Here is a 21883-nt window from a genome sequence, read left to right as displayed (position 1 = left end):
TTTTTTTTTTCAAAATTACTGCTACTTATTTATACTCGCATTGAACAAACAGTGAAGACAATAAACTAGCAATCCCTGCAATATGGGTAGCTTTGGGGGATTTTACACACCGTTAATTAGAATTTATCATGACAACATTAAATAAAAATTCTAATGGTGATAAGAAATGGTAAATGATAAATTCTAACAATAAATGCCCATCCTTAGGTTAAAGATACTAACCCTGCTGTTTGCTAGCTCCCAGTTTAAGGTTTACAAGATTTACACGCATGTTAAAAATCACTACTTTACAGTGTCTAGATATACATTAATCAGCTAACAGCGGAAATAATAGCTCATACTTCAGTGTTTGTGGTGGCTGAAAGTAAAGATTCTTGTCAAAGTAAGTGTTAAGAAATTTTTTACAGTAACTATTTTTTTTATATTTATGCTGCAAGATGCAGATTAAAATAACTTGGCTCCTTCATTGTCATGAAAAGTGAACTATTGAATGAATGCATGCTGGATAGTAATTTCTTTTTTGCCGTTTCCTCAAAAGTTCTTTTTTTTTTTTTTTTTTTTTAAACAAACACGCCATGTATGAAATCCCTGCTTACTATAATAAAGTTATCATGTCTTTAAGGAATTAAACTCCCAACAGCTGCACACAAAGCAAAAAAATCTGAAAGGCAGAGCAGATTTGACCTGGAAAAGGTTTTAATCCGCAGCTCAAGAACTCTGATGTTTGATGAGGATTATCATGTTTACCACTATTCGAGTCTCGGTAAACGTTGATACCATCTTGTTTTTCATCCTGAACATCAGCGTAATTGACTCATTCGTGTGTTGAAGTTTTAAGAAATATTCTGATCATTGGTGTCTTTATTTTGCAGGTTTACCAAGAAAGCAATAAGGTAAGACTTTTCTAAATGAATCCTGTTGTCAAGGCTTTCATCATTTTTAATTGGGTTGTCCTGCTGTAACTTTCATCCACAGGTTTAGATTTAAGTTGTACTTGTCTTGCTGTGTTATAACATAGAAGCCTTTAACATTTGGACCAAACATACCCCGCCAGCCCCCGCTCATTCATGAACACATACACACTAAGCGCAGGACAAAGGGCTTCCTTTTCTATGAGCAGCCCATGACTGCCTTCCACTCCGAACTAAACAGTGGCCTTTTTTACTGTTGGGGCCAGGCAGAAGCGGCCATACATAGCCGCCTCATAGGTTCAAGCAGGAGTTTTGTCCTGTGGCATCTCCGCCGAGGAGTGTGTTATGTGGCACTCATCTATGGGCACTCAGCAGAGCTGCTCCACATCCTCTCTGACTGTCACATTATACATTGGACACACTCAGACTGATTCATTCACTGCAAGGTCTTTGAGTAACACCATTCTCAGCTGAAATAAACCAGCATTATTCGCATTCGCTCGCCTGAATTTTGTGCTTATCAGCACATTGGCCACTGGACTTTTTCACATTTTACAGCCATAAACTTTGGTTTATCTAATTAGGATTTAATGTGATAGAGCAACACATGGTTAGTGTCAAATTCAGGGAAAATGACAAATGGTACAAATATTTTTTTTACAAATAAGAGATTAAAAATTGTGGTGTGCCTAAGTTTGTAACCTCAATCTATACTTTACAACCTTTTCATGCAAATACATCTGCAAATCCTTTTGGGTATATCTCTATCAATCTTTCATATCTAGAGTATGAAGTCTTTGCCCGTTTTTATCAGAACAGATAATGCTCAGTCAGACTGGGTGGAAAGTTACTGTAAGAACTGTCTTTGAGGTCTTGCTGCATATTTTCAGTTGTATAAAGTCTGGACTTTGACTGGACATTTTGGGCTAGACCATGCTACTGTAGCACTTCCTCTGTTTAAGGTTGCATCTTACTCCCACTGAAAAGACCTTTTCAGCTTTTTAGCCCATACATGCTTTGCATTTAGTTCACATATCTTACCCATTGATTCTGACGAGCTTTGCTAGCCCTGCTGAAAACAAGCAGCATAATGCCGCCTTCACTGTGTTTCAGTCTGTTTTTTTTTTTTTTTTTCAGATTGATATCCAGATTTTCTGATTAATTCTCTTTCTACAGCCTGTAATGTTAGCTGGAAAGCCATGTTATTGTGTTTCAAGTTGCACCATGCTCTTTTAATAAATGCTCCGTGAGATATTTTAAGTAGCGTAACCCTGCTGTAAACTTCTCAACAATTTTCTCACTGCCCTTTCTGCTGTGACCTTTAGTCTTCATGATGCCACATAAATGTGCACTAATGTTCTCTAACAACATCTGCCTTCACAAGACAGACGGATTTATTCATGTATAGACTATTTAGTTTTGGGATTTCTTAAAAGAGTTGATTGTGTTTGATTTTATTTAGGAGTGTCAGGTTAGTTGGGTCTTGAATGCAAATATACACCAACATTTTTCTTTGTTTTTGTGCAAGAGGTTACAAAAACCTTGCATCATGTTTAATGTTATGCACTTTTTTATGTTGATCACATAAAATTATTAAGATTAACATTAATGTTTGTGGTTTCAATGGCTTCACAAACGTGGGAGAGTTTAAGAAATGGGTAGTAGAAGACGTAAATAGTTTCACAAGACACTCTATTATTTTGAAACTGTTTTTGTTTAGAACCGTTGGTCGAGGCTTATCTCATTTATGTTCTTCTTTCTTTAGAACCAGCAGCATTCTCAGTAAGGACCATCCCCCAGACAAGAAACCCAAAAGTGACAAAGCTTCACTTCCCTCCAATGAGTTTGACCCTACAGGTAACTTCCCATTTTCAATCTCAGGAACACCCTTTCTTTCTGTTTTTCATGTTTACTCTTCTGCAGTCTTTGTTCTTGTGGCCGCCGCTGAATGTTCCTCCCACTCTTTGTTCTTTCTAACACACACAAGACTGTCAAGCAAACTATTTGTTAATCATTTACCAGAATGCTTGTTAGAAGGGTAAGGCAGAGTATATGTTATATTCTTTTTGCATAATGAAGATAAAAAAGAGTGTATTTTGCTGTAATAGATTATAATATAACATTTTCCCTTTTTTTATATTAGTACTTACATTATTTAATTATGACTGTTCAGTAAGTTTGGAGACGTCACTAAATTTTTATGTCAACAAAGAAATAACCTCCAGTGCAATTCTCTTTCTATTCAACAAAACAATATCTGTTGACTAAGTCATCAGTGACGAGAAAAAAATATGTAATGTAATGCACTGAAAAAAGTGTATAATTGTAGTGGTTGACTCCGTCTGCTGACTAATGTCTCACTTTCCTTGAGTGACACTCATGGGGTATTTGCAATTTACTTGACTGGTTTTGCACCAATCCCTCAGCAGATGACTGGAGTTAGATGGTTTTCTGCTCGGTTGGATCAAAAAATATATACTTTTGCTTAGGTTATTGAATAGTAATGAAATAACTTTTAAAAAATCAAAACTGATTTCAGGCCAAAGAGAAAAGACATAAAAATACCCACAAAAAATGGCTGCAGCTTTGTTGATGTGATGACATTTGTAAAACCCTCTTAATAAAAAAAGATGTATGTGTGACTTTGGATTTGGACAAATACAAATATTGCAGAAGCATGCAGTTGAAAAGACTCATCACATCTGATTGGAATTCAGTTTTTTTTGCTCCTGAAATATAGAGGACATTGCTGCAAAAACTCTGTTCACAGGTCGACTTGTGAAAGGATATTTATGCAACCTTATTGAGGAACTGCTGTGTGAAAAGGCTCCGTGAACTGGAACTTTATTTCACTTTACACTTATACCACTCCTTTCTTAATCTAAGGCTGCATTCTGTTCTATGGTTTGCAAAATTTTTTCCTGCTTTATTTTTAAATAAAGTATTAAGGAGGTGTGGCAACAAGCTGCTTACTGCTGACACAAATGTAGTTAACAATCTGCTCACACTGTTTTATCTCAGGCATGTACACAGAAACTGACTGCAGTTTATCCTCCTCATTGGGAAGTTTCTTGCACTACCTCTAAAACTGGTTGCCAAATAAGACATTGACCACAGCCTGTAGCCATGAATATGCAACTGCACGTAGCCTAAGCATTTGCATGTTTGGTGTGAGCTGAAATGATCATCTGCATGTTATGACAAAACCTTTAAAGCTTTTATTAAAGGTCTTGAATATTGTGACTAGTACTGTCTTTTTCGACAGATAGTACAGTAGTGTTTTGCAATTGCTGTTGTATGTGCCGTGTCAGACTTCTGACAGTACTAAGTTTCGAAGAGAAATATTTTCCCTTTATTCTGTCTACTCCTAAACATTTCAGCTCAACGGACAGTTTTTCTGTTTGTTTGTTTGTTTGTTTGTTTGTTTGAGACAAAGCTTGACAGAGTAAAATGCAATTTTCAGATGATGTTTTAATTTCTCAGGGAAAAAGTAATCCAGATCAACCATGCCCATCTTTTTAGATAATGAATAAACTCTAATTAAACATACTTTTTGAAACACAGAAAGGCCTGATTACAAACAAAACAATAAAAACATCTAATATGACCTGTCTGACGATCTCCAAAAGTAACACATCTTGTCCTAATTTGAAGAAACTCAAAAACAAAGGAGAGCCTGTCAATGAATCTATCAGCCTGGAAAGAGTTACAAAGCCATTTCTAAGGCTTCCGGACTCTTAACAAACTGCAGTTTGACATGTCTGAACATGGGCTGGACTCCTCCTGACTAGGCCGAGAGGCGTGCGGAAAACATATAAGGCCTCCCTAAGTCTGCTGTGGGATTCAAACAAACCACAGTGAGAGCCATTTTCCACAAATAGAGAAAACATGGAACAGAGGTGAACCTTGCCAGGAGTTTGCCAGCCTACCGAAATGACACCAAGAGCGCAACAACGAGTCATACAGGAAGTCACAAAGAACCCAGAAGAACTTTTAAAGCACTGCAGAAAATCGCTTGTCTCTGTTCAGGTTTTGTACAAAATTGGATACAAAATTGTATCCATATAGATCCAAGGCCAGACCATACGGGCTTCAGCTGTGAAGTAGCTAAAAAGAACATTCTGAAAGACACTGTCTAGGCATCAGTGTGCCATTTTAAGCACAAGCATCATTATATTATGCATCAGAAAATTGATCTGAAACAAACCGGTATGTCCGCTTCTGAGTGGCTATCCCACTGTGGTGGTGTGCTATGACCTTAAACATCTAACCACGCTTGAAAACTCTCAGTTGTGGCTGAATTAAATTAATTCTGCTGATAAGATTGGGCCAGAATTCCTCCTTGTCATGTGAAAGACTCTTTGCCAGTTATCACAAACACTTTGTGTCAGTTGTTTCTATCCATGGATGACACTACAATTTATTAGGTGTAAGGGGACTTATAGAAATGAGTTAATTTTAGCTTTAGTTTGATGAACTGAAAGATTTTAGCATGACGAAAAAGCGGAAGAAATTTGTTAGGGGGCAAATATTTTGTATTACACTATGCATGAAGGACACAGAAAGCCTCTCTGTCTCTTCCTCAGTCCAATCTCAGATCTTTGCAGGGTGAAGTCCGGTCCCAAAACCAGTCCGGTGCAGTATTGTGACTTTTCCCTCAGGTCTTGTTATCAATCGGGGCAGAACGACAAAGGATCTGATTAAGGCTTCTGTATTCAAAACAAAACAGAAAATCCTCTGCAGCACATGGTGGTTTATCTCTGTGTTATGCAGCCATACAAAACGGGACTGTTTTCTTTCTCAATAGTTACACAAGATGTGCTCTTCACCACATGTTGTTTTGTGTCACTGCAAATAAATGTACGTGATTTTCAGTGGCAGTTACCGCCGTGTCTGAAATGACCACCACAGACAGGGAGGATTGAAGCTACATTTATTTGAAATTTGCATCGACTTGTTCCTCTTTATCTAAAAAAATAAATAAATTTTGAATTCATTGTACCTTTTAGCATGTTTGCATGCTGTAGGTTTCTGCTTGTCTATGTTGTATGTGCATGTTGCATGAACTGTTCTCTTGATTTCAGCTGATTTATCGCAATTTTTAAATGGCTTGGATATGTAGTAATGGGCAGCAGATAGAATACAACATCACACAGATGTGGTATGCTATGATTTATATCTTCAAATTTAAAATCCTTCATTGGCTGTGGTCTTTTTCTCCAAACTAATGACTTTCATTTAACCCCTTAACTGTCATGAGGACACCGATGTCCTCACCCATTGACTAATATGTAAGTCAATGGGTGACAGTCGAGGGGTGCTGCCCTTTTGTTCATTTAGTTTTTCTTTTCCCATGATTTGTTTCTTCCTCATGATTTTCTCTTTCCTGTTTTGTGTTTCCTTTTCATGTGTTGGTTGCCGTTTATTTTTGTTTACGTGTTTGTGTGCTGCTGGCTTCTGGTGGGGGCTGTGAGCAGAAGCTCTGGTGGTGGAGAAGAGTGGCAACAACAGTGTGCTTGCAGAGGGAAAGCCTGAATCCTGTGGTAAGACGTTTCACGGTGCAATCGCCGGCGTGGCAGCATTAATGTCCTGGTGTGAAGTTGCCGATAGAAAATAACAAATGGCCAGGCTAAAATGTACATTTTGGCCTGCGTGATACAAAGTCAGAGCTGGGCACCAAACCAAGGGATAAGCCGGACAGATAAGTTGCATAAGCATGCGATTTACAGACTTTGTCAGCAAAAATGTTGAGAATTATGCCACAGAGTGATTAATAAGCATTTTATTGAAAGATATGCAGCTAAAATAATTTTATATTTGACCTATATGTTGTCTCCTAGGCATGGAAACGTGTAAGATTCTTCACACTCACACCAGTAATGTCCATGGTATCTCAGTTCTTATTGAAGGGACTTTGAAACATTTGATTGGTTCAATGGAAGAACTGAGCAATTTTGAAATTGTGACTTTTAAAAACTTAGTAAACTGACCCATTCGATAGAAAATTACAGGAATATTTCAGGAACTTTTAACTCTAAGTGAAACACATTATATAGATAAATTACACATAGAAGGATGTTTGAAAGCCTTTATTTCTGGTAATTAGGATTTTCCACTTACAGGCAATGAATAGATGACATTCAAAATTAGAATATTTCATCAGACCAATAAAACTGGTGAACAGGATGATTGTAAACACTTAATTTTTAGTACGAGAGCCATGTCACTCTATGGATTCTGTGTTTTTAATCTTGGATAAGTTAAACTTTTATTTAATATATTACTAGAAATTGCTAATGCTTAGAAAAATAGTTGTTGTTTTTTTTTACCAGCACCAAAGTATATTGATGTTTTAAAATTTTGCAGTTTGAATATTACTAAAGTTTTCTTTATCATACCCTTCCTGTGGTTTAAAGTCCTTTCAATGAAATGCTAGAGAAGATAACATCCTAGTTAATTAAGCTAGATATGAACTTACTAGTGTTAAGCAGAACGGCAAAAAGACGTGATATTTTCCACAATAAGCAGTTAAAACTAATAAAATGTGTTCATTTTATCTTTTTGGTTTGGTCAGGTAAGAACTTTCAAGTGTTACAGCAAACATTGTTCCTACTATAATAATAAATACTGCAACATTTTATTTCTGGTCTGAATGACAAAATATTCTGTGAACCTGAAAGTCTTGTATTCTTTAGTCAATTTGCTCACACCGTGAGATTCTCATATTGGCCCATGCCCAGTATAGAACTAAGCTCTCAGTTGGTGTGACGCCTCATTTCCTGAATCCATGCTAACGGGGTCATTATGGAGCGCCGTCGTCCCTGCGGTGTCAGTGCTGCTGTAACTCTGGTCGGCTGCCCTCTCACGCCTGTCACATCAGTCTGGAGTTTGTTTCAACACTGCAATGGCCCACACAGTCAGTTAATTTGAGATTTCTAATCAAATGACTCATAGCAATAGCCTGAAGTTATATAAAGCCCACTGACAGAACACATTGTTAAAGCTGCTGTCAGATAGAGCAGTATGCAATGGCCATGTTTCAGTTGCTTTCTAGAAAGCATGATCAAGATAACATTTTCTTGTCATTATTAGGACAGCGTAGGTGTGTTTTGTCTGTTTTTATTTCTCCCTGTGCTTGCTTCAGCAATCATAATCAAACTCAGGAATTCATCGCAAGCAAAAATAACGTAAGGGTTTCATTTGCCTCAGTTTTAGATGCAAGGAAAAGTGTCTGAATGTTGTGAGCCGTCCTTTATTGATTTTGGTTCCTTTCCTTTGGCATTGTAATGCTGAAAGCACCTCGGCTGCATTAAAGGTCAGTTTATCCCTTAGAGCACGGGTGTCAAACTCCAGTCCTCAAGGGCCGCTGTCCTGCAGTTTTTAGATGTGCCACAGGTACAAAACACTGGAATGAAACGGCTTAATTACCTCCTCCTTGTGTAGATCAGTTCTCCAGAGCCTTGCTAATGACCTAATTATTCTGTTCAGGTGTGGTGCAGCAGAGGCACATCTAAAAGTTGCAGGACTCCGGCCCTTGAGGACTGGAGTTTGACAAACCCTGCCTTAGAGGATATCCCTATTTCTTTCAGTGAAGGGTGCCGATTACATATGAGTTGAATTTTTAAATAATGCATGAGCTCAGATGGTTTAACCTCAGGAGTAATTACAAGACCACTTTCAAATCCCTCACTGCCATTGTTCATGCCACCTGAAGATTTTGAAAATTTCAGCAAAAGATATAAAAATCAGATCTAGAGGCAGATTCACACCAGCTGTATTCCCCAAACGGCTTTATCTGCTTCCCTGACATCCCTGCCCTCTCATCCCCTCCCATCCTCCTGCTCTTTCAGATCTACCTAACCCTCTTTTCCATCAGCCACCCACCCCCATACTGTGCCATTTGGCTCCCTAGCCTACCTCCCTTGTATGAGCTGCTGCTGCCCCCTGCAATTTTCAACCCCCCATCTAACTCTTACTGGTGAACATCTTTATTGTTGTTGTTGAACTGACCATAAAATTTTAGACATTACTGGAAGAAATAAGTTATTGTGTTTAACGTTTGCTTCTTAAAAGATGTATGAAGGTTTGTTGTTTTAAGGATGATTGTTTTATTTTGTATTTTAACAACTGTGTTCTCATTAGCTTTTTGGTTAGTCTGGCTCTTGTCTTGAGATAAGCTCCTTTCACTTTGGTCAACAAACAAAGCAAGAAAAGAAAAACCTGTCAAGTAACATTCCTATTTTGATCTTTCTGATCTCTGGATACAGTTCTTTGTAAAAGCATTAAAACCCTTTGAACTTTGTGACATTCTTGTACTTACAGTCACAGACCTTAGTATATTTAATGATTACTGACTTGACCAACACAAAGTACAATAATGCAAAGTGGAAAGGAAAATCTTAAATGTGTTATGTGCATTTATATGCCTCCTCCTTTACTGTGATATTCATTAGTAAAATCCAGTGCACCCAGTTGCTTTCAAGCACCATCCAGGTAAGAAAATAGGAACAGACCTTTCGCCAACTTTACCTCAGTATTATACAAACTGTTCTGTTAGTGAACAAACATCGTCACTAAGACCCAAACAGTAATGACCTGAGACTGAGGCCAATGTTCACATTTCTGAAAGACAATTACCTTAAACATACAGCTAAGTTAAAATGCAATGATTTACATCAAACCATCTTTATGTGGCAGAATGTCCAAGTCAAAGCCCAGAACTGAGTCTAATTGAAAATTTGTGCCAGTGATGTCAGAATATAACACAGCTGATGGAGCCTTAGCTAATTTGCAAAGAAGAATTAGGAAACTGTCATGCTCTACGTGTGCAAAGTTGATAAAAACGGAAACCAGAAGAATTGCAGGTGTACTTGCAGCTGAAATTACTTCTGCAAACTGAATACATGCATTCCAAACATGTCCAACTTTTATTTGTTTAAAAACATGAAAAAAAAGAAAATTATTTATCATTTTCATTCAATTTATTCCATAATAAAACAATATTTTATGGTGGACTAAAACAAAACTATTGCTATGTTACCGTGACACATAAAGTATTATTTGCATCAAGCAACCTTTACTGTTTCCACTTCAAGATGCTTAATGTATGTTTTAACAGCAGCTGTTTAAAATCATTACTCACATCTATCAGCTTTATTGCTTCTTTCTCTTGACCGTTCTGGTTACGTAAATTTCCCTTTAAGACTGCTTTCGGTGTGACTAATGGGGCAGGAGGAACAAACAAAAATTCTGGTATTTTTTTGACTTGCATGTAGGGATGTGAAACTCAAACAACATCAGCTTTCCTTTTAGTTAAGCCTAAAATGTTAAAGTAAACTTTGGTAATTTCACCTTAAATCATGAACGAGAACATACAACTTGTAGTGAATTTCTCTGCCACAGTGTTTTTGTTTCTAACTTCAAAGTGCCATCTTTTATCTACTTCCTAGTCTTTATGTACTTACTGTATTGTGTTTTCTGTCCTGTCTCACTTTACAGGTCTGGTCCAGCGATGTGTGATCATTCAGAAAGATGAAAATGGCTTTGGGCTTACTGTCAGTGGTGACAATCCTGTGTTTGTGCAGCTGGTCAAAGAAGGTAAAGTGGAGTGTAGCGTTTAAAAAAAAGAAGAAAAACCAGATGTTAAATGAAAACTCCTGCTCTGAACTGTCACAGAAAAGATATACGCTCCGTTTTATGCCTAGACATCAGGTTCACAAAGCGTCTCGTGAACTTGTATAAAATATTGATACCTGGAATGATGGATGCGATTCTTAAAATGTGTCTGATTCCACACTCAATGGGCAGTAAGCTATATTTTCTGCTCAGTACTTTCAGTGTGGCTGCAGCTTCTTCTCTCTGGGTACTTGTAGTTAGATACTGCAGTGCCTGTAGAGGGTGATACAGTACTGTTGTCAGGTCTCTAAAAACATCACATGGGCTGCGTAGTTGTGGACAGAAAAAGAAGAAGGAACTCTATTTGGGTTTTTGTTGCATGGTCATCAATGCTTTTTGAGTTGCTGTCTGTGCTCCTGTTTATTAGACGATACAGAACGCAGTCTTCCTAGGCCTATTTATAAAGGTGTATACATATGTAGAGTCGGCGTACTTGTGTTGAATATGTGTCTTCTAAGTTTCGTGCTCTATGCGGTACTGCCTTCGATTATTTACTGCGTTTCTATTTAAACAAAGAAACATGTATTTGGTGTATGTCCAAATGTGGGAATAAATGCCCCGTGATGAGTCATAAACTAACCAATGCCCTCCACCTTCTCTTCAGTTCATCTCATAAGTTTTTTGTTTTTTTTTAGATCTTGATCTGCGATTATATCCATTAATGAAGTTTGGATTTTTTATGTTTTGAGCCATTTCTGTGTCAATTTGGACACAAGTTTTGAGTCACTATCCCGCAAAAAACGTATAAGAACAAACATTCAGTTTTCTGACGGAATTCACCAGATTGGCACCAGAAAGAGGCCCACAGCAACCCTGGTCCTCCCCTTTGCCAAACAGTGGTGCTTCGTCACATGCCCGACTGTTCTTTAGTGCCAAACGCACCTGGAATGTTTGTGGCTGAAAAGCAGAGTCTTAGTTTCACAATACCCATGTTCACATTTGTGATGACGGGATAGCAAAGCATTTTTCCTATTATACCTTCCAGACAACTTGTTAGCGTGTAGATAGCATCTAATGAAGACTCAGTCATCAATGTCACTCGTTGTTGGAGTTCTCTGACATTGCATTTTGGATATTTACCTTCCTGACTCTTCACTGAGGTGGCAAGATAGTTTTGTTGTTTGTTTAGTCTCGTGGCACCATTCAATAAGAGAAATAGGCCTTTACCTGTGTTAATATTCTTAGAATATAAACACAGAAAATACTGTGTTTATATTTAGTAAATACTGATTATTTGAAAATGCTTCATTATTTTCCATCTTGTTTCCAGATATTTAGACCAGCAACTCCAGAAAGCCGTTTACAGTCTTAAAGTTCTAATTACATTTATAGAAACTCAACTTCAAAGAATAAATGTATTATTTTATATATGAACATAGCAATTAGATGATAGGGCATTGTAAAGAGAACTGATGCAAAATTTTAAAAGTTTGTCTCTGGCCCTCCTTATTATCAGCTGTGAGGTTAAGCTAAGACCAACAACATTTAGTAAGCAAGTACTGTGGAAATATAACAATAGATAATAGCTGTTTGTAATGGTCGAATGTTTACCAACAGCCTTTTTAGGACCTTTGCTGCAGTTAATGGCCAGTGCCAAGCCTTGTTGGTTGTTTTTTTTGGATTTACAAACTACACTAGCTTTACCCTGCTGAGTATAGTCAGACGTGGCTCCTATAATAACCCGTCTCTTGCCTAAATCCCCTTGTTTGGGGTGGAGCTGTGAAACAGGTCCTACTTGTAATATAACTACTATTATGGTCTTCTTAAAGAGGCCCTTCTGCCACATCTGGTCTGCCAAGACAATGTGAAATATTTGTTGTATAGAAATTTCAAACAATTTTAACCAGGAAGATGTATTTGTTATTTTCCTTCGACATGATCATTATTTGTTGTGTTTCTCTTCTCCCTCTTGAGTCAAATCATTGCTTCTGTCACCTTTGTTCTTGCCAGATGGGGCTGCAATGCGGGCAGGTGTTCAGACGGGAGACAGGATCATCAAGGTAATGTGGTTTAAAGAAACAGAAGATAAAGCCAAGTGTCACAATGTCGGTGCAGTAAAGTGGCTGTATGCTGCCACCTGCTGGGCATGAGGTGTCATCTGCTGCTCACTTTCAGAGACTATTTCATTGTCAGACATTTCAGCTTGGCTCTGCATTTAAAGGGTTTTTTTTGTTTTGTTTTGTTTGTTTTTCATTTCTAATTATGATGCTGCTGTTGTCTTCCAGGTTAACGGGACCCTCGTCACACATTCTAACCACACAGAAGTAGTGAAACTTATCAAATGTTAGTTCCTCTGGACACATTTTTGACCAAAAACGCATTTAGAAACAGAACAAAGCTGAAGATGAGATTGTGTAATTCATCTGTCTTATCATTCTAGCGGGTTCCTACGTGGCGCTCACGGTTTTGGGGCGCCCTCCAGGACTAGCCCAGATCCCGTTGCCTGAAGCAGAGCCTGACATCTTGGCTGTTAGCATATCCTCTCCAAACTCTCCAGCAACAGAGCGCCCTTACAGTCCTCAGGACCGCCTCTCCCCCTTCCAATCATCATGGGTACGAAACATATCTAATTTATTATCACTCTATCACCTTGCTGGTTAAAATATCTGCAGATTCTGCATTTATATCCAATCTCGCAATTATAACATATTATCTCAATCGATGCGTTAAATCTTTAGAATGTTTGTCACATCTGCCTTTGTGTGTTCCTCACGTAAATTTATAGTATTGGCTCCACTGAGTAAGCAGAATTAGGTTAATCAGTTACCATCTTTTCAACCCTCAGGAAGAAAATGGCAGTGCCTGCAACCAGAGGTCTGATGTCTTGCAAAAGAAGCTCTCAAAAGAACAGCAGGATCTACAGGTTTGCATAATAATGTCTGTTATCTGGTGTATTTTACTTTAAAACTTGGTGTCTCTACTTGACCCTTAACTCCATTTGTGTACAAAGCTTCTGTTAGAAATGTTGCAACCTAATAATTTCTCAAGATTACTTGTTCTACTTCCACTCAAGTAGAACAAGTGGAAGAACCTTAAGGATAGAGCCAAATCAAATCAAATCAAACTTTATTTGTATAGCACATTTCAGCAGCAAGGCATTTCAAAGTGCTTTACATCAAATCAAACACAAAAACAGAATGCAACATAGAATCAACATTAAAAACAGAACACCAAGTCAGGTTCCGTCAATAAATTTGCAATTGATTGCGTTTCAAATACAACTCTAAACAAGTGGGTTTTTAGTTGGGATTTGAAGGAAGTCAGTGTTTCAGCTGTTTTACAGTTTTCTGGAAGTTTGTTCCAGATTTTTGGTGCATAGATGCTAAATGCCGCTTCTCCTCGTTTGGTTCTGGTTCTGGGGACGCAGAGCAGACCAGAACCAGAAGACCTGAGAGGTCTGGAAGATTGATACAATAACAGCAGATCTTTAATGTATTGTGGTGCTAAACCAGTCAGTGATTTATAAACTAACAACAGTATTTTAAAGTCTATTCTTTGAGCGACAGGGAGCCAATGGAGGAACTTTAAAACTGTTGTTATGTGCTCTATCTTCCTGGTTTTAGTGAGAACGCGAGCTCCAATGAAGTGATTTGAATCAAAGCATTTCTATGTGCTCGGATGGCCTAATCAAAGTCTACACCTAAATCCAATTGTATAGAATTACAAGCTCAAGGTCACAGACAGTATCCATTCAGTCTGAGTGAGTTTGAGCAAAAAATGACTGAAGTTTGAAGAGACGCATGTGTGAGACTAGAAACTGGAAATGCAGAAAAATGTGGGTCTGTGGTTCTCATGGTCCACCATGACTCACGGAGGGTAAATTAAAAAGCATGACATTTTTTTTTTATATATATATTTTAGGTGTAATAAAAACTGTGAAAACCATGTATTCCATTCCTTCCTCTTCATAATCGTGTTCTACTTTGCGCTATAGAGATTTATGCGATTACCGCTCGACAGAATCTGTAGAAGTTGTGTGATTATTTTGTTGCGAGTTTTGTATGTGCGTATTCGCCTATTTGTGCATAAATACCTGAAACCTGTCTTTTGTTTTGATTACTCTCTTTATGTTGTCTAGGCAATGAAAGAGGAGTACAGCAGGAACCCCTCCCCCAAACTACTGAAGGACATCCAGGAAGCTAAAAAACACATTCCTCAGCTGCAGGGTCAGCTCTTAAAGTCCACTGAAACAACACAGGTACCAGCTTTCACATTTGGCCCAGAAAACAGGAAATCTACTGACACAGATCTACCAGATATAGCCCAGCAATCTCTGTATAATTTTTTTTGTAGCACATTTGGGGATCATTCCAGACATCCTAATCTCATCAAAGGATTAAGCTTCCTCTGTGGGAAGCCACTCTTTTGTGTCTGCATGGCAGAGAGTTTTGCATCTCTCGTGCCATTTAAAGTGTTTCTGGATGTCAGTCTGCTGCATGCCAGTTACATTCCATTAGATCAGATTCTGGAAATGTAATAAATCTACCATTTTACTCATTAGTTTTCTCACATTAGGGTGTTACATTCTTTGGATGGTGACTAGTAGCTTTTGACTGTTGAAAATTGTGACAAGTCTTGCATGGATCTGCAGGAGGCTGTTTCATGTGGCGACGCAGACGACAGTAGCATGTACGAAACGGATCACGCACACACCCCTAAAGCAGACAATAGCACAGATCTATCCTGGAGCAGCACTCCTGTAAGTACTGACTTTCATTCATCATGATTAAATGCTCATCATATTTGCAGAGTAATTTAAATGCATGCATTGACTTTTCTTTCACATGCTGGTTTGACAGAAAACAGATAACATATATTATTGGAGGGGTGGCTATTATGTGAAATCAATTGCTTGTGTTTTGTATTATTTTGTAATGTTATTCTCTCATACTGCAAGTTTTGCTCTTCAGAACAGTTGTTGTTGGCATAATGCGGAGTGTCTTAAAGTAGTAAAGATCTGGATCAATTTCAAGGGATCAAATTCGTCAAATTTCTTTTTAGTCATGTTTAATTTATGCAACATTTTAATAACAACTGAAGGTGACAAAGTTACTTTATTGTGCTACAAAATGGCACTATGTGCCTGGAAGATACAAAATACTGCAACTTTAACCAGTTGCAGTATTTTGCAACTGTATTATTTCTATATTTTATTATTCCTTTAGTAAATACTGATTTCTTGAAAATGCTTCATTATTTTCCATCTTGTTTCCAGATATTTAGGCCAGCGACTCCAGAAAGCCATTGTCCTAAAGAACTCTCCTACCCCAGCCCAAAGAGCACACCCCGAAACAGCTTCAACTCCTGCCACTCCCCAGAGACGGAGGACACCACTGACCTGGTAATTGAACTAATCGCTAATCCATATGCATACAGTTAGCCTGCTTTACATGTTTAAAAAAACAGTTTTGACTTGCTTTAGGGACCTTATATGACTAGGTTCACCCAACTAGCTGTAGATTTGAGGTGAAATCAGACAGTTTGAATGTAGCTCTTTACTTTCATTGTTCAACCAACTTTTTGTTATGTGCTGCACCCCTGCCAAAAATCTAGATCCTCGGCATGATCCTCATCCCACTGGAAGCCTTACCAAATCCTTTCAAAACTGCAGCCAGATAGACCAGCTTTCGTCTCAACCGACCTTAAGACTGTCCTCCTGAAGGCATTTGGCCTATCCGTGTGGACTACTGCAAACTGAATGTGTTGATTTTTGAGCAGCATTTTTTTTTTCTCAGTTGTCACCCTGCAGGTTTAGGTTCATGGTGTCTGGCTTCACTGAAGGCAGTGACACTGGTGTTTTTAGCAGGCTCTAGTTCGTGATAGGCCTGAGCCCTTGTGGTTCCTGGTTGTTTTTGAACATCCCAAACAATGTCCGTTTGTGTTAGTTGGACAGTTTGAGTCAGATGTTGGTAACTTGGACACAATCAGTTTTTCCAACAAGGCAATGCTACGTAGCACAAATCAAAACTACACTTGGAAAAGATTAAGCTTATGGAATGGGCCTGAGAAAAATCCTCTTAAAAATGTATTGATTGTGATCGGGTCTTTGTAAAGAAGCAAAGCAAGCAGTTTAAAGGAACTTCACCTTTTTCTTTTAAAGAATATTGGTTAAATATCCAATGCCAGAACATTGCTAATGGCAGAACAAAGTATCTCTCTTCATACTAAAGCTGAACAATATTAGAAAGTCTTGCGATTGCAGTAATATTAGTATTTATTGACAATGATGAGATCAGTTGTGATAGATGCCTATTTTCTTGTTTTTTCTTCTTCTCATTTGTGCTTCCATCACTCTGTGACCTTTAACATTTTGGATATTGTCATTAGTGTCCAGTGTGAGCGTCTACTGCCACGAGTCTGTCCGACTTGCCAAATATTACATTAGCACATGAGATGCAAGTTAATGACCCTTAACATATATTAGCCAACAATTGCTGCATTTTAAATAGTGCTTTGCAATCTAAATATTGCTGAGACTAATATTGGAATGTTGTATTTGCAATATATTTTGCAGGCTTGATCCTGTGCGTATAATTTTGACGTTGTGTGGTTAGAAAAAATCCAGATTAGATTCAAACTTTTGCAACCAGTTTTTGTGTTACATAATCATTTTAACCTGGAAAAAGGAGTTAAAAGGAGATTCATGCCTATGATGAATGTATGGAAAGTTTCAATGTGGAGAGACTAACATCTTTAGTCGGGATTTTTTTGTGTCCTTTTTTTTTTTTTTTTTTCTTTTACAGGACTCTTTCTCGCCTTCCGCACTCAGCAGTCCCTCCTCTTCTCGCGTTATCTCGCAAATCATTGGAGCGGAAGATGACTATTTTGGTCGAGACCAAGAGCAGGTGGGCTTTTTTACAGGCTGCTAACATGAGTGTCATACATTACAGATGTACTATAAACACACCCAAATGTACCCTTGTGGAAGGAAGTTTAAAGAAGGACGTGCGTGTGTTTCAGACAAACGGCCAGTGTGACAGCTTTAACAGTATTGACCAGCTCAAGTCTCGTCCTGCTCACCTCGCAGCCTTTCTGCACTATGTCATCTCTCTGTTTGAGCCTGCTCCTGTGGTGAGACTCTCTTAATTACAGTTATCATCTGTTTTTATGCAACCCAACATCCTCTAAATGAATCCCAATGATCCGGTTCTCAGTTGTGCTACCTCTATACCGAGCTCTACAAGCAGACCAACTCCAAAGAGACCCGACGGGTTTTCATGGACCTCCACAATTTTTTTATGGACCGGGGAGCAGTGAGTTGCTCACGTTGAACATGAATTACATTTTTACATGAACGTTGTTGAATGCTACTAAAATTACTCTCTCATGTTTGTTATTAAATATTAAATCAGTCACATGTTTAGCCAAACATGACCATAATCTCTGCCAAAACCACTTCATTTATACCAATTATGGCACTGATATGTTAGTATGGCATCATTGCAACTAATTGACTTAAAAACATTTTCTGTTGCAGAATTTAAAGGTTCCTGTTCCTGAATCTGTTTCCTCTGATCTTGGTAACTATGTGCTTACGAAACTTGGTGGAAATTCTGCTTTGTTTGATCCTTTTTGTTTGAGTGTGAGTTCTTAACCTTATGTTTAGCGTATTTAAAGAGTTTCCTTTATATCTTTGAAGATCGGCGGCGGACGGAGCTGATACCAGAGGAAATAAATAAGCAACATGTTCAAACACTGCAGGACTCTCTGCTGGCTGACGTTGAGAAACACCTTGAAGATTTTAGGTAAACCTGGTCGCTCTGACATGCTGTCAACGTCTTCCTTTCTAATGTGGCAGCTACTTAAGTAAACTGTTTCAAAAGTTCAAACTGTCAATTGTTACCATCAATGCACAAATAGTTTTTACAGCGATTCAATATGTTTTGAATTTCAGGCAGAAGCGCAATATGGGCCTAACGGTGGCTGAAGCTGAGCTGGCCAGACTGGACCAAGAGAGAGTCCGAGATCGTGTCACGCTTGAGCGAGAGCGTTCATACGCTGAAAACATCATATCTAAAATAGATGATATTCTGTGAGTCGCACATTCAGATGAATTTCCGGTCTGACGTTGACATGCAGTCATGAAAAATTTTAAATGTAGGTCTTTTAATGAGATGTTTTTTTTTTCCTAGTTGAAATGATCACAGAGCTGAAAAAAAAAAATCTTAAAAGCTTTTGTTTTTTTCCATTTTCATTACAGAGTTTGAAATCACACATAAAAACTCAAATATTTGAGCACTAATCTGTGGTTGAATGCAACCAGCAGTACTCTGGCCGAATATAATCATATTATATTGTCTGCTTTGTACGAGGACCTCTGGTAGAGAGAGGCAGACTCTCATCATGACCCTGCCACCAGTTCAAGTTAGGACTGCCTGAGGCGCAGTTAGGCAGTTTTTTTTTCATCCATCCACATTACTTCTCGCATGCATTCTGTATTAAAAAAGTTTTATCTTCAAAATGTGATCTCTGTAGAAAAAATCTCATAAATTACTGGTGATTTTTTTTTTTTTAAATAAATACTTTAAATTGCCTTACAGGGTTGATAACTCTGTAAATTTGAGTCAGTCTCTAATCTTTAGCTCCCTCATAAAAAAATGTGCAGAAAGCCCATCAATCCAAATTAGACTGAAACAAATCGTTGTTCTACTTTCAAAGAGGAACTCCCAGCTTCCTCTTCAGGCAATCCTGTTCATTTGCAACAAATTAATAGTCCTTAATAATATCAAGTTGAAATAACATTAAAGAGCTTTAGCGCTATTTATTAGAAGATTAGATTAATAATTTAGTGGTGGTATATATTACGTTAAATGATACATGGACACCCAAGAATTCTTTCATGACAGAACCCATCAAGTTCATTCGTGTAGAATTGTTTCTCCTTTAAAGCAATTAAAGCCCATAATTGGAATGATGTTTATGCAAAAAATGTGTGCGTGTAAACCTCTGACTGGAAATGTATCCATACAAATAAATTTTGATGAAAAGTCATTGGGGTTACAAAGCAGAAATATACTACTCATGTCTCTTTTTGTTCAATCAGATTTTTTTTTTTTTCCCTTTCAGTTTAACTACTCAGACCACAGAGGAAGACAAATGGTAAGACATCTCATACTGTCACAAGTATACATTTCTTAATTAAATGAATATTTGAGAGGTGTATTGTAACTTTTATGAATGAATGAGTCTCAAATGTAAGAAGTCTTTTAGCACAGTGACTTCTGTCTAAAAATGTGGATTCTGTAAAATCGGGCATTAAAAGCAAACTTGGGTTAAATGAACTATGTCAGAAATAGTAACTTGTTAACTTAAGACCATATGTCTGGGATGTTTCTCCCATGGCGACTGAGCAACTCTGACAAGTTCCTTTGTGCCATTAAAGCTCCGATTTGCATCTCCCACAGTTTACAAATAAGGCGTCCGGGCAGACTCTTAAAGAGAACATGTAATTTATGCAGTATGTTTATATTAAATTATTCAAAAGTGTGACTGATTGAAACACTCTTGTTTGATATGCCATATGGTCTCAGCACTGCACAGATGGGTTGTCTAGAAATTGTACGAGGACTGCGATGACATATGGCACAAGTCGCAATATGCATACACGTGCTATTCACAATTAAGCGTTGCCTCGTTTTTTTGTTTGACTGCAAATCTCAAACTTGCATGTTAACTCCTCTTATTTTTCTTTAGCACTACAATACAGTTAGTTATCTATACATACATGAAGCACCTCGGTGTGAGGGTTAAGGAGCCTCGAAATCTGGAGTCCAAACGGGGTCTGAACCGTCTTTTCCCTAAGATGAAGGTACCACGTGTGCTTCTGGCATATCAAACGTTCTCCTTTACTTTTGTCAAGCACGTAACACTTTGTCTCCTCCTTTTCTTTAAGCAGAAAAGTATTAAAACAGATAAAGAAGTTGATGACAGATTAAAAAAGAAATTTTTAAATCTTGTACCTCAGCGTCGACCCAGCCGCATCGAAACAGCAGGTAAGTGCTTCATTTTGGGTGTGTGTGTGTTTTCAAGGCTGTCTCGTTGAAACCATATATAATCATACATATAATTTCTTTATTGCCAAATGCCAGAATATTTTTATTTGGAAGCTTACATACATAAAAAAATACAATACCCTTTGCTAGATTATGATTTGTGTGGCTTCGTATTTTCGGCCAGAGTTGCATTGATTTTTTTATTTTTTATTTTTGGACAAGATTTTAAGGATGATAGAAAGTGAGAGTTGGATTCTTCTCCAACACATCCCACAGATTCTCTGCATGGTTAAGGTCTGAAGTTTGCGGTGGCCAATCCATGTGTGAAAATGATGTATCATGCTCTACTACTCTTGCATAATTTGAGCATGATAAGTTCTGGCAATATTATCTTGGAAATATGCCTGTGATAAAAATCCATTGATGGACTAACGTGGTCATTCAGTGTATTCAGATGGTCTGCAGGCAGATTATGTGCAGCAACTCCAGATCATAGTGCTGCCTCCACAAGCTTGTAAGGTAGATGCTAGGCATGATGGGTACATCGCTTAATGTGCATCTCTTCTCTTCTTACCTTAGCAACCGTCTCTCTAGGACAGGATAACTCCGAACTTATCAAATCACATGATCTCTTTCTGTTTCTCCACTCTGCCATCCTTTCAAACTGAATCCATCTGTTCTAAACAGCCTCAACGATCGGTGGTGTTCTTAAAACTACTCAGATGTGTTGCACCAATCCCAACAATATAAAAACAATGGGAAGGTCTGGTTAACATGCGAGACAAATACTGGTTCTGTGTCCCAGAGAGAACCATGTTTTAATGTGAAAGCCTAAAACATGGTTTCGGAGCAAAAACAGAGTACCTTGTTTTTTGCTCAGATGCTGACTGAAGCTGGTAAGAGAACAACATTATCCACAGTGACTGAAGGACACTTGGAACGGAAAATGCCATTACTCCAAAAGTAACATAAAAAAAGGGATTATATTTTCAAATTTCACTCACAATGGCCTTGTGCTTTGGAGAGATTTTTTGTGGTCTAATAAAACTAAAGTGGAAATACTTGGCCGTAGTAATTATTGTTACAGTTGGAAGAAAAGTGAAGATATTTATAAGCCAGAGAAGAGCGCCTCAACTGTGAAGTGGTATTGGATGGTGTTTTGCTGCAAGAGGGACTGCTGCATTTCTCAATATAGGTTTTATTGTAAGTAAAAAAAAAACAAAAAACATTGCATGTCTTTATTGAAGCAGCATCTTAAGATAACAGCATGACAATCGAAGATCGGGAACTGATGGCTCTTTAAGC

General features: G+C 37.9%; 1 protein-coding gene across 4 annotated transcripts in view; it reads left to right on the top strand.

Moving 5' to 3' along the window:
* arhgef12a (Rho guanine nucleotide exchange factor (GEF) 12a) overlaps positions 1-21883 on the top strand; it is a 55681-nt gene that overhangs the window by 22214 nt on the left and 11584 nt on the right. The window contains exons 2-21 of one of the 4 annotated variants that reach the window (XM_044120579.1): positions 873-893; positions 2677-2768; positions 6389-6454; positions 10410-10508; positions 12537-12586; positions 12812-12869; positions 12967-13139; positions 13372-13449; positions 14665-14784; positions 15178-15285; positions 15802-15927; positions 17330-17431; positions 17547-17657; positions 17741-17839; positions 18064-18106; positions 18226-18331; positions 18481-18618; positions 19653-19685; positions 20280-20394; positions 20482-20578. In XM_044120579.1, the coding sequence (XP_043976514.1) occupies positions 873-893; positions 2677-2768; positions 6389-6454; positions 10410-10508; positions 12537-12586; positions 12812-12869; positions 12967-13139; positions 13372-13449; positions 14665-14784; positions 15178-15285; positions 15802-15927; positions 17330-17431; positions 17547-17657; positions 17741-17839; positions 18064-18106; positions 18226-18331; positions 18481-18618; positions 19653-19685; positions 20280-20394; positions 20482-20578 (1835 nt within the window). Of the gene's footprint in view, positions 1-872; positions 894-2676; positions 2769-6388; positions 6455-10409; positions 10509-12536; positions 12587-12811; positions 12870-12966; positions 13140-13371; positions 13450-14664; positions 14785-15177; positions 15286-15801; positions 15928-17329; positions 17432-17546; positions 17658-17740; positions 17840-18063; positions 18107-18225; positions 18332-18480; positions 18619-19652; positions 19686-20279; positions 20395-20478; positions 20579-21883 lie in introns of all 4 variants that reach the window. The other 3 variants (XM_044120578.1, XM_044120582.1, XM_044120580.1) reach the window with 3 other exon arrangements.

Source organism: Gambusia affinis, linkage group LG06, assembly GCF_019740435.1.
Source record: "Gambusia affinis linkage group LG06, SWU_Gaff_1.0, whole genome shotgun sequence".
Lineage (NCBI taxonomy): Eukaryota > Metazoa > Chordata > Actinopteri > Cyprinodontiformes > Poeciliidae > Gambusia > Gambusia affinis.
Note: the sequence above shows the minus strand (reverse complement) of the source record. Positions and strands in the feature narration are given on the sequence as shown.